The 12,406-nt window shown below is 38.4% G+C and overlaps 1 protein-coding gene across 1 annotated transcript in view; it reads left to right on the top strand.

Annotated features, from left to right (window-relative positions):
• Nucleotides 1–589: 589 nt before the first annotated feature.
• The window catches only part of col23a1a (collagen type XXIII alpha 1 chain a), a 108,056-nt gene continuing 96,239 nt past the window's right edge, over nt 590–12,406 (top strand). Inside the window, exons 1-2 of the mRNA XM_057349330.1 lie at nt 590–1,622; nt 2,365–2,434. Of these exons, the coding sequence (XP_057205313.1) occupies nt 1,368–1,622; nt 2,365–2,434 (325 nt within the window). The 5' untranslated portion in view covers nt 590–1,367. The remainder of the gene's footprint in view (nt 1,623–2,364; nt 2,435–12,406) is intronic.

Raw genomic sequence — 12,406 nt, 5'->3', positions numbered from 1 at the left:
CACTTTGAAGATCTTCTCAAAAAGAGAAAACTAAAGGAATAAAGAACAAACAAATAATGAAAAAGAGTTTCTCTTTTAAAATGTATTCTTGTTAAATAATGCGTTTCATGATTCGTAAATCATTTTTATTTTAATACGCTAACCACAACCTACAGGCTAAACACAGTTTCAAAGCCACACCGTTTACGATGTTTTAGTGACTTTTTATTCGGCAAGTTGACATGAGAGGATCGCCACCCGATCTAATGACAGACATCGCAGCCTCTTGATGACTGAAATCACTGCCTTCTTCTCATACATTGGGTAAAAGTCAGGCTTTAAAAAATTGTTGCGTTTGTATGAGCTCGTTTGACACTGGTGTGCACCGGGTTGCTGCTTTTGACACAGCGCTGTTAAATAAACAATGGCGCAAACAAGCGTCTCATGTGTGCTTCGGGCTAAAGAACGTGTTTCTTAATGTGACAACTAAAAACCAACAGACTGATGAAAATGCGGGACATTTTCTCAATATGCGACGCGTGGGACAAGGGGTGAAAATGCTGTGCGGTACAACGCAAAATGGGACGGGTGGTCAGCCTAGTAAGAGCCCCAATGTTAATGTCAATTGATCAGAATTGTTTAAAGTTCTCCCAGATTACTAAAGATCTTACAAATTAAGTAATTTTTCATCCTCATGTCATTCATTCTCACTTAAAGTCCAAAAGAGCATGTTTTGAGAACGTTCTTCAAAATATATATTTTGTGTTTGTAAAGTCAGCTTTGCAACGATGGTAAATAAAATGGCATAATTTTTGTGACGTCTCTTTTAATTTAGTCACCCAAGATTGTATTTTTTATTCTTCAGTTCAAACATACTGATTGGACCACGTGGGACAAACCAGATGTCAAATCTCCCGAAATTCCTAAAAACAACCGGGATAAAACGCGCCGGTTTTTAACAAACAAGCTTAAACAGAGAAAGTTTTCACTCGGATTGTTCGCAGCTGCTTCTCGGCTCCTCTGGTTGTTTCACGCTTGATAGACTCGCACCCACCACGCAGAATATCACGGGCTGTGTTTCCAAACCCATTGAGACCCCTACTTAGAAAACATTCTTGGAATGCATAACAACGCGTAGCATTTTTGGGCATTAGGGGCGCACGAGGCATTTTGAGCTCTGCTAACTGCGCAAGACATCAACGGCCAGAAACGTTGCGCGGTCTCGTGACGCTCTTTAGGTAGGCTGCTCCTGAGGTTTGGAGACACAGCCCTTGCGTTCAAAGAGCCGTGTTCTGGACACCGCTGCTCAGTCTGACAGCCACGTCTCATCGATCAAGAACTGACCAATACAAGTAAACTATCGGAAAGTAACCAGACAGAATTTCAGCATGGATCAATGCGCGGATAGAAATGTGGAAAAACAAAGCGCTTCGAAACCGGTTTATTTGCGCTATTTAGTGTCTTTTCCCACGATATTGTGTTTCGTCTTGTCGTTGAGTTCAATCGCGGTGTGTTTTCTGATGACTTTTAAAACGCATCAAATGGAGAGCCGACTGCAAGAGCTGGAGATAAAGTTGAGTGACATCTGTCAAGAATCTGTCAGCCGGGATCTGCGGAGCTCTTTCGAAACTCTCTTACAAGAGGCAAGCGCATTTTATTCTGTTTCACTCAACAATGTGATTTTGTTTTGCATTTTCAGCTTTGTGAGAACTTGATTAAACAATTTAAGGCTGGCTTTGATGAAAGCACAATACTTTAATTATTGATGATGTGCTTTTTGTGAGATGTAAGTAGGTCTAATGATGGCAAATAAACTGTGTCAAGAAAAATCTGGTCTTGGGCTTGATAAGTGACGTCTAAAAATGTTTAGAGTATTGTTTTTAAGCAAAATAAAAAATCTATCTTGATTTATTTATAATTGTGCATACTGTACAGCAGCAGGTGTGTTTATGGGACAAGGGTGATCAGTAAACAAAAACATATTTTAAAAATAACCTGAATTCAGGTTGATTGTTCCACTTTTTTGACATAGTGATGAATATGAAAGTGTCCCAATAAATCTGACAAAAAATTCCTTTCATACTTTGTACCTCATCTCGTAAATGTGAACTCATGTGAATGCAGAAGAAAAAGATTCAAATTTGAAATGAAAAGAATTCAATTCCAATCATTCAAATCAAAATAAAAAGATTCAAATGTCCAAATGTATTCAAATCAAAAGTCAAATATTTAGAAAATAAATGTGTAAATATTGAAAATGGAGAATAATGGAACATACTAAGATCAATGTTTTTAGAGGAACAAGTTTTGTGTGTGTTCTTTGTTTATTTACGTTTTGTGACTGAAATCACAGTGCGAACATGTGTTTTGTGTTTCTCGTGACAGAGGCTGAATGAAGCCGTGCCCAAATTGCGTGTGGCCAGAGACGTGACACAAGACTGCAACTGTCCTCCAGGTACGTCCATCTGAACCTGACAGTCGCACACTGAGCTGTTGTGCTCCAAAACACCAGAACATCTCTAAACAACATGCCTATGGGGTGGAACCTGACCGAAACTGTGATAAATTAGTCACAGTCGTGTTTGTAAATTGTAATTGTGATGTGGATGAGAGGAGGACAGATCAATATCTCAACAGTTCAGAGGACCGAATCAATTGTGCGGGCTTTGAACATTCTGTTGGGGATCAGCAGTCAGTTGAAACAAACTTATTGCAATAGAAACAATATTTTTGCAATCATTACAAAAAGTTTTAATTGCATAATGAGTTGGTGCTTGTGACGAGCTTTTATTGAGCTGTTTGTTGTGTAAGTTGAATATAAGGTTGATAGTGGTGGGAACTGCTGTCTGTCCTTTTCTCTGTCTCACTCTCCATCATTCTTTCTCCTTATACACACGTAACAATTCTTTACACCAGCCTCACAGCTAATAAAATCCCCTTTTTCTATAAAAGCATGCGGGTTAACATCTGAAACGAGAGATGGATGTCAATGGACAAGAGGGACTTTATCAGCATCTGTTTATAGGTTCTGCGTGTGTGTGTGTGTTGGGGCCCCAAGCATGCGTCCGTGTGAGTGTGTATTTCTGTTTGTTTGTGTGAGTAGTGCAGCAGAAGGCTCAACAGAGGCACCGATGGGTAAGGTGAGACCCTTTCATTTTAGAAGCTGTGGTTGCCACCTGAAACCTGAAGCGTGTTGAGCGGTCCTGGCAGGCAGGATCAGAGAAAGAGGTATTTCTGTCTCCACAACAGACATTGGTTCAAAGGTCTTACCTTTTTGGATAGAATGCTGCCCTCTACGGGAGATCTCTGGAATTACACTGATGAGAGGATGTTAAAGGGATAGTTCAGCCAAAAATGAAAATTCTGTCATCATTTACTCACCTTCGAGTTGTTCCAAATGTGTATAAATGTCTTTGTTCTGGTGAACACAGAGAAAGATATTTGGAAGAATGCTTGTAACTTAACAGATCTCAACACCCATTGACTCCCATAGTAGGAAAAATGACTTTATCATCTTTTTTGTTCTGTTGAACACAAAAGAAGACATTTTGAAGAATGTAGGACAGCAAACAGGTCTGGGGCACTTTTGACTACTATTGTTTTTTTCCTACTATGGTAGTCAAAGGGTGTTGAGATCTGTTTGGTTATAAGCTTTATTCCAAATATCTTTCTCTGTGTTCACCAGAACAAAGACATTTATACACATTTGGAACAACTCGAATGTGAGTAAATGATGACAGAATTTTCATTTTTGGCTGAAGTATCCCTTTAATGGCATAGTTCAGCCAAAAATAAATTTCTGACATCATTTTAGTTGACTCTTTTTTTTCTGTGAAACACAAAACAAGATATTTTGAGAAATGTTCGTACAACGGGGACCAATGTTGTTTGGTTACCGAGATTCTTCAAAATATCTTCTTTTGGGTTCTGCAGATGAAAGAAAGTCATACAGGTTTGCAACGATATGAGGGTGAGCAAGAGATGAAAGCATTTTTATTTTTGGGTGAACTAAATATTACATTATGTGCCACTAGTGAATACTCCCACGTCTACCATTGTTTGGACAAACATTTGCTGACAAATGTTGTTGCTTTTAGCCCCATTTGTATGCTAATCCTGCTGTAAAAATACACGTTATGGTTTATAAATGATCTATGCAAGTTAGGTAGGATAAGAGAATGTGCTTCCTTGACAGATAATGATGTAAGCAGTTTAAGTCATCGTGCTAACTTCAACTGCTTGTCGTTTGGTTAAGTTGTCACTGTGAGAAAATCCATAACTAAATTGAACAAAATGTAGTTTCATTTCTGGTCACTGAAGTCTCACCACCAGAGAATTGCTGCTCTGTATGGTTGGTCAAACACACAGAGCACCCAGTGCTGCAGGAGGTCTCTGCCTTACTGTCATGTCATGATTGTTCTTTCTTTCTCTGAAAACACATGCTTCCTTTTATTTCTCTTTCCTCGATTCATTTCTCAGCGGAGTGAAGTCGCCCTAATTACCCGTTGACTGAGCTGGGTGTCCTTGCACGCCACACGAGTCCACTGTCTGTTAGCACCTATTTTCACCAATCACAGAGGCCGTGTTTGACATCACGCTGTAACTTTAACAAGGCACGAGAGCTCTTTAACTTTTATTTGTCAGGCTTGTGTGTTTCCTTCTGCTTGTTTAGTCCTTTAAAAAGACGGAGAGGGTCAGGAACAAATTCCTCTCCTTGATTCATCACCCTAAAGATTTACTGTCTTAAAGTCTTTCTCAGGTCTGTTCAGGAAACATCTGAGTTAGGTGTGGTGTGTGTTTTGGAGTGATTGAGTAAAGCCGGGAATCTTTTCGTCCTGTTTACTGCTCATTAGAACTTCTGAATTTAAAGAAATTTTGTTATGGCAATAATTTATTAGAAACAGATTTCTTTCCTTTGTGTTTTTTTTTTGCGTACAGACGACAACGTTGGAAACAGTTCCTTAAGTACTCGTGCATGTCTGTACTGTCCATGTCCATGTCAAAACACGTATTATGAATGCACATAACAACATAATTTTCACAAAATTCCTGTTTTTCGAGGTTACAGTCGATAACGGTGTTGCTTTATAAACTTGCCTTTTAAAACGACTTAAAAATGTGTTTTGTTTTCATGCCCTGAAAATGTTAGGGAATGTTATGTAAACGAACATCCAAAACATAAATGAATACGTAAAATGCATATCAAAGTTTTTGTTTAGAACAGTGCCGTGTAAACGTCTCCAAAGTTTATGTTTTGGGGCTTTTTTATGCCTTTATTTCACAGTACTGTAGAGTTTCTGGACGGGAAATTGTAGGGTGGAGTGAGGGGTGCGGGATCAGCACAGGACCTCGAGCCGGGATTCGAACTCGGGTCGCCGGCGGCACACTTGCACCATGTGTCAGAGCACTGCCCATGAGGCTATCGGCTCCGACAAATGTCTCCAAATTTGCAAGCAAACCAGATATCCGCAGTCATAACTGTATTTTTCGACTGGTTTTCTGTTGGCACATAAAAGCAACAGCTGAAAGTGATCGATAATCTATAGGCTTATCTCATTTGAAACGACATCAAGATACAGTTTCATATTGTTTCCCCTTCTACACCTACTAGAGATTGTAGTATTAACATCGAATAGCGAATAATTGCTCTTCCACGATGAGTGTGAGTGGTATTGATACACAAAAGGTGTAGTGAGGGCTTATCTGGATGAGTTTTTAGAAGGAGCTTGAAATCAGAGACGCTTTTGGGTGTGGCATCAGGATATGATGGACTCAGCACTGTATTTACTTTCATCCCTCCAAAAGGTCCGGCTTAAAATATCCAGGCTCGCATGCATGTGCATATGTGTGATATCTCACTATGAAGTGGTGCAATTAGATCCGCCGTCCATGGCCATGTGAAAGAGATGGGACATGCGACAAGGACTCGAGTACGACCCCTTTCGCCTCTCTTACGCACACACATACACCCACTTGTCCGATGGCATGCCATTTTGTTTGCACATGCACAATCCATCCAGAACCGCTAAATAAAGCATGTACAACCCTGTGTTGACGTTGGGCATCTAGCGGTGAACCAACATTGTGCCAAAATCGTTGGTCACGTTACCTGTCCACATGGGCATCTGCTTGCTTCGGCTTTTTGGTTGAATTTTATTATTTTGCATTAAAGGGGTCATATGGCGCGAATGCTGTGTCTTTGGTGTGTTATAAGTTGCCCATGCATGTATTAGACACGTAAAATTGCACAAATGAAAGTGTCGAAACAAAATATGCATTCTATCTAAAAGCGAATGCTCACCCAGACCTGCCTGAAACGCCTCGTGTAACCACACCCCCACAAATCTACGTCAGTTCGTGGTATGATTTCACTAAGACCGCCCAAATGTATACGCAAGTAAGGTGGGCGTACCTGTCAGCACAATTGAAGAGGAACCTGATGTTCCAAATATGGTAAGAGGCGTTACATTTCCGTCACACGCTTGCAGTATTCGACCAATCACTGCGCACTGGTTAACTGGCCAATCATAGCACACCTAAAATCTACGCGTTTCAGAGAGGCGGGGCAAAGAGGAGATACAAACATGCACGGTGTGTGGAAAATACAGCGTTTTTGAACCTTAAATCGTGTATACACATTGCATTACATCTAAAACAAATGATAATATTTGTTTAGCCGTGTCATACGACCCCTATAACACACATGCATTTGGCAGATGCTTTTATTCAAAAAAGCAGATCCTAACATTTATCCCAGAATGCACTGGGGTGTGGTCGACACACCGCTGCTAGACGCTGATGTTTTGGCTTGCAGGTCAAGAGGAGGTAATGACTTTCACCGCAGTCTCTAGCTCTCTATGGGTGGCACGTCGGCCCTCCCTATCCAGACTCAAACTCCCCGGCCTTCCTCAACATTTACCTCCACTTGTCTCTCATCGGGCATCTTATTAAAGTTAGTTTTGTAAAACCACACACTGTGAATTTATCCCTCTGACAAATAAACAGCTCTCGGTCGAGCAGGGAGGGGTGTGTGGGCCTGTTAGTATATCTCAACCGTACAAACCCCGAATGCTCAGAACGTTTTCAGCACTCAGAATGGATTTTATTCCAAGAGACCTTTTGCATTTACGCCTCAGGATTGTGATGGAGTGAAGGAGTCATGTATTACTTGTCTTTGGTTCAAAAGACTTTTGCAGTTTGGCATCTGAAACAGCTCACACTATTAACCAAAATAGAAATGTCTGCTAACCCTCTCTGTGCCCGATGCCCTTAACTGTCTCTTGAGTTCAAGGCTGATAATGAAGCGTGTCCCATCTCTTTATCTTTTTAGGACCCGAGAAAGACATCATTGAAAGTACATTTTGAACAGCTCTCTTAAAGGAACTGTATTAAAATGTTATCACCCATGGATTTACATAGCTGACCAATCACAAACAGTGGGTCCAAAAATAATGTTTGGCAAAGTTTGCCTTTTTTATTTTCAAATGACAGTAAAGGGATAGTTAAAGGGATAGTTTACCCTTACATAAAAATATGCCATCATTTATTCACCCCTGATGTCAATTAAAACCTGCCACTCTTTCTTCTGTGGAACACAGAAGAAGATGTTTTGAGAGTGGTTTTGTGTCCATAGAATGGAAGTCAATGGGGGCTAGTGTGGTTTGGTTACCAACGTTTTTCAAAATATCTTCTTTTGGGTGTTTTTGCACAAGAAAGTCAAACCAATTTGGAATGACACGATGAAAGGATTTTGATTTTTTGGTGAACTATTCTTTTAACATTAGGCAGTACTGAAAAGTTGAGGAGTTCACCAGTTTTTGTCCTTTGCACACATTTCACAATCTGAAGCCCTGACAGAATATTATTTCATAGCATATCTCCATCACACTTTACACTATTACACTATGGTAAAAAAATAAGGTTGGATGAGTAGATCTTATTTGAGCAGAATTTGTTTGAGTGAAGTTAAGTCTGCGTTCCACAGTGCTGTTCTCTTCATGTGAAGTCTGACACAGCGCTCTTACTGTAGGTCACAAAATTCCAGTGCCAAGGTGTTGCTGGGAAGTGGGAAAGCGAGGCATTGGCGAGGGTATGGAAGTGATTATATTGTGTTAAGTTTTGCTATTGAGAGTTACAGGTGACATGGAAAGTTGCCATTAAATTTAACGAGTGAGAGACTGCCAAACGGTTAACACTTTACGCTTGTGTGCATCATTTGCTTTCAGAGGCTTACCACCTTAACACAATGGATTCTCCTTGAAGTCTGTTTCCCACCTTGAACCAGACCTAAAGACTCTGTGCCTGTATGCGTGCCCGTATATGCTAACGTGCAGAAACCACTAGCTTGTGTAAAAGCTTAGCGACAACACTGAACTTATTATATTTTTGAGTGTTGGTTTAAACCAAGTGAACATTCAATAAATATAAATTACTAATTTCTCAGTCGAAATGCAGTCAAATGTTGAATGCACAACACCAAGCATTTTGTGAGTTTTCATTTTTTTTTATAAAATCAGGAATTTTTCTCATGCACTTAAAGGGGTCATAAAGGGGTGTGTTTATGTCTTTGGTGTGTTATAAGTTGCCCGTGCATTTATTAGACACGTAAAATAGCAAAAAATTCAAGTGTCGGAGCAAAAGATGCATTCTATCTAAAAGCGAATGCTCACCCAGATCTGCCTGAAACGCCTCGTGTAACCACACCCCCACAAATCTACGTCAGTTCGTGGTATGATTTGACTAAGACCGCCCAAATGTATACGCAAGTAAGGTGGGCGCACCTGTCAGTACAATTGAAGAGGAACCTGATGTTCCAAATATGGTAAGAGGCGTTACATTTCCGTCACACGCTTGCAGTATTCCACCAATCACTACGCACCACTTAACTGGCCAATCATAGCACACCTCGCTTTTCAGAGCCATGAGCTTTGTAAAAAATACGCAATACAGGGAAATACAGCGTTTTTGAATCTTAAATCGTGTATACACATTGCATTACATCTAAAACAAACGATAATATTAGTTTTAGCCGTGTCATATGAACTCTTTTAATGCTTGCAAATGTTTGCAGTGGACCAGAAACAAGATTAAGCTTGTAAAATGTTATTGTATTGGTCACATGGTACATCCAACCCAATATAAGAGTAACATTAATGGACCTTATTTGAACGAATAAATGCCATATTTTTAAATCTAGCGATACTACTGAATTGAAGCCTGGAGTTATAAGAGCTTACGAATTATCGAAAGATAAACACAGACGATTGATTTAGACACGGTCTTCACACTTTCTTCCTTTCGTTCCTGAAATCATTCGAACCACTTGTGCTCTTTTGGTACTTTAAAGTCTAACAGAACTCAGATTTTTCCCTCAGCGCTTTTGAGCCTTCTAAAATTACAAATCGATCTGTTCGGTCTTTCCCTAACCGCGGTCAAGTGATGTGTTTTGTCCTGAGCTTACCGTTTGAAATCATACCTGGCATCAATAAACACTCTTGGAACTTCTTTCGGCACCTGCTAAAAAAAATGTTAGTGCTTGACTTTCTTGTCAATGTGTATGTGTGCATATGTGTGTGATTTTTTTCATGGCCTTTAAAAGAAAAACATGTGAAGAAAGAGAAAGGGAAACGATAAGTCAGGTGTGACTTCAAAACGTAAGTTACGTCCGAGCAACCTCAAAGCAACGCTCTGCCAACCATTCACAATACAAAGCATTGTGGCATTGAATTTTGTACGGGCATTCACACATTTTCATGTTTTTAAAGTGAGATGTTGTTGGCACATTCGGATAGGAAGAGTTTGGTTCCAAAATGAGATAACTCCGTTTAAAAAAAAATCAAAAATCATGTTTTTTTATCATTGATATAATATCGATCAAACTGCAGTTGGTTTGTTTTGATTTAAGCCATTATAACTCAAAGAATACAGCTATCTAACACAATAAAACACAATAAAAAAACATGATAACATAATAATTTTAAACAATTTAAAACAGAGTTATCTCATTTTGGAACCAAACTCTTCATATATTGTTGGATTAAAAAAAGATGAATGTGAACTGGAAATGAAGAACATGTTTAATAACGAAGCAGATGTTTTTTTTCTTATACCGGTGCATGTCATCCACATGTAACACTATGCGATGCTGAACTTGAAATAGGGAAGATTATCACTTCTTTAAACAGATGAAAAGCGGTAGATTACTTATGGGCTTGATGAAAGTTCACATCAGAAATATCTGCTGTGGTGACGCACTTCTCGAATCCAGATGTGTGTTGTAATAGTCGTGTTCTGCAACATTTCTGCCCGTTTCTGAAGAGGATTGTGTTGGATGTGTTCAGAGTACTGCTCTACCTGTTTAATGTACAAAATATTTTTTTGTAAAACAAGGTTGATGACTTGTGTCTTGGTGGATGCTGCGTGTATTGTTTTGTCTTTTGGAATTGAGAAGATGCTGTGAGCAGTTTACTTTATTTTAGTACATCAATAAATCAGAGTTAGCTTTGAGTTTACAGCGAACGGTTTTGTCCTTTTAGTGGGTCATATTTTGCCGTACACTAAACACAACTGACACAAGTATGTGAAATTCAGTAGCCCAAACAGAACCACTGGATACTCAGATGGTAAAGTTTGCACTGTGTGACCTCAGAATTTGTTTAATATTATTTTACAATTTGTGTATAAATCGGTGTTTAACGAAATGATGTGTTTCAGAAATTGAGACCGAATACAAATAGTTCTTTAACAATAGTAAACTAATGAGAAAGAAACGCCGTAAGCAAAGTCCAGTGGGGGGTGTATAATGAAAACAGCATTTCTTTCAGCCCAAACTCCGTTTAAATGTGTTTTAATAGCGATGACTGGCTTCAATAAACAGTTACTTTGATCAAACCCTGCTGCTGCTCTGTTGATCCTCCTAAAGGGGCTTAAATGACACCATAATGATTTGTAATGGCCTTAATTTGCAGGTGACAATACAAACAATCCCACAGAATTATAATATGGAAGAAAACGTTTGATGTCGATATCGCTGAGTATTTGCAACCCGCTTGCAAGTCTACACACTTTAGGTTTAGATCTTAAACTGGTGTGCTAGCAACCTTTATTTTTAAAGTGATAGTTCACCCAAAACGGAAATTTCTGTCATCATTTACTCACCTTTTGCCATTTCAAACCTGTATGACTTTCTTCCTTCCGCAGAACACAAAAGACAGTATTTTAAAGAAAGTTGGTAACCGAACAACGGCGGTACCCAATCACTTCTATTGTATGGACACAAATCCAATGCAAGCCGGTTAACAACATTTTTAAAAATATCTTCTTTTGTGTTCTGCGGAAGGAAGAAAGGCATTCAGCTTTAAATGACAAAAGGGTGAGTAAATGATGACAGAATTTTCCATTTTGGGTGAACTATCACTTTAAGAGTTTAGATGCATGAATTATAACTAGGGCTGTCAAATGATTAATCGCAATTAATCGCATCCAGAATAAAAGTTTGTGTTTACATAATATATGTCTGTGTACTGGGCATATTACCTTTGTGTTTATAAACACATACACATACATGCATGTATTTAAGAAACATATAAAATATAAAAATGTATAAACGTTTATATGTAACTTAAATTATTGGTAAATATAAATAATTCACCTAAAAATTTAAATATATATATATAAATGTATGTGTATGTTTTTGTATTTTTAAATACAAAATTAATATGCACAATACACGGACACATATTATGTAAACACAAACTTTTATTCTGGATGCGATTAATCGCGATTAATCGTTTGACAGCCCTAGTTATAACATTAAACACTATGGCAGCTGGTGTTTCGTGAAGCTTGTTTATGTTTACTGAGGTGTTTTGACCTCATGAAAGGTGAGTTACAGTAATCTGTTTCACTCTGTGGACATCATGTGAGATGAGATCAAGTGTAGACTTTAATAATCTGTCAACAGATGAGAGGGAAAACAGAAAATGATCCGCTCTTGTGTGGTAGAATAATTGTCCTGTATATTTAGTAACTCTGCTATGCAAACAGATTGTCAGCTGTTGTCTGTCTAAGATATATTCTGACTGTTTATTGGACACTTATTTCAAGATATTTCTAGTCTATCAAAGGCTTAAAGGCTTGTTTATTATAAAATTAATAGTTACAACTTTTATTTGTCTGAAGTCTGAGTCAGTGCTTCTGTAAAACAGGCAATAAATGTACATAGTTAAATTATATATACGTACAAATTCCACACTGAAAGCATTTAACTCTTTCATGAAAATTTAAATTTGATTTATTTATTTTTACATATTGAAATAAGTAAGTCTAAAAGATGTTCGTTTTACGTTTAGATACAGTTTTATATGTTGTTGGTTGTATTTTGTTATAACGTTTGTGTAGTGTTGAAACAGGAAGTGCTTCTTGAGCA

The sequence above is a fragment of the Triplophysa rosa genome, linkage group LG13, assembly GCF_024868665.1.
Source record: "Triplophysa rosa linkage group LG13, Trosa_1v2, whole genome shotgun sequence".
Classification (NCBI taxonomy): Eukaryota; Metazoa; Chordata; class Actinopteri; order Cypriniformes; family Nemacheilidae; genus Triplophysa; species Triplophysa rosa.
Note: the sequence above shows the minus strand (reverse complement) of the source record. Positions and strands in the feature narration are given on the sequence as shown.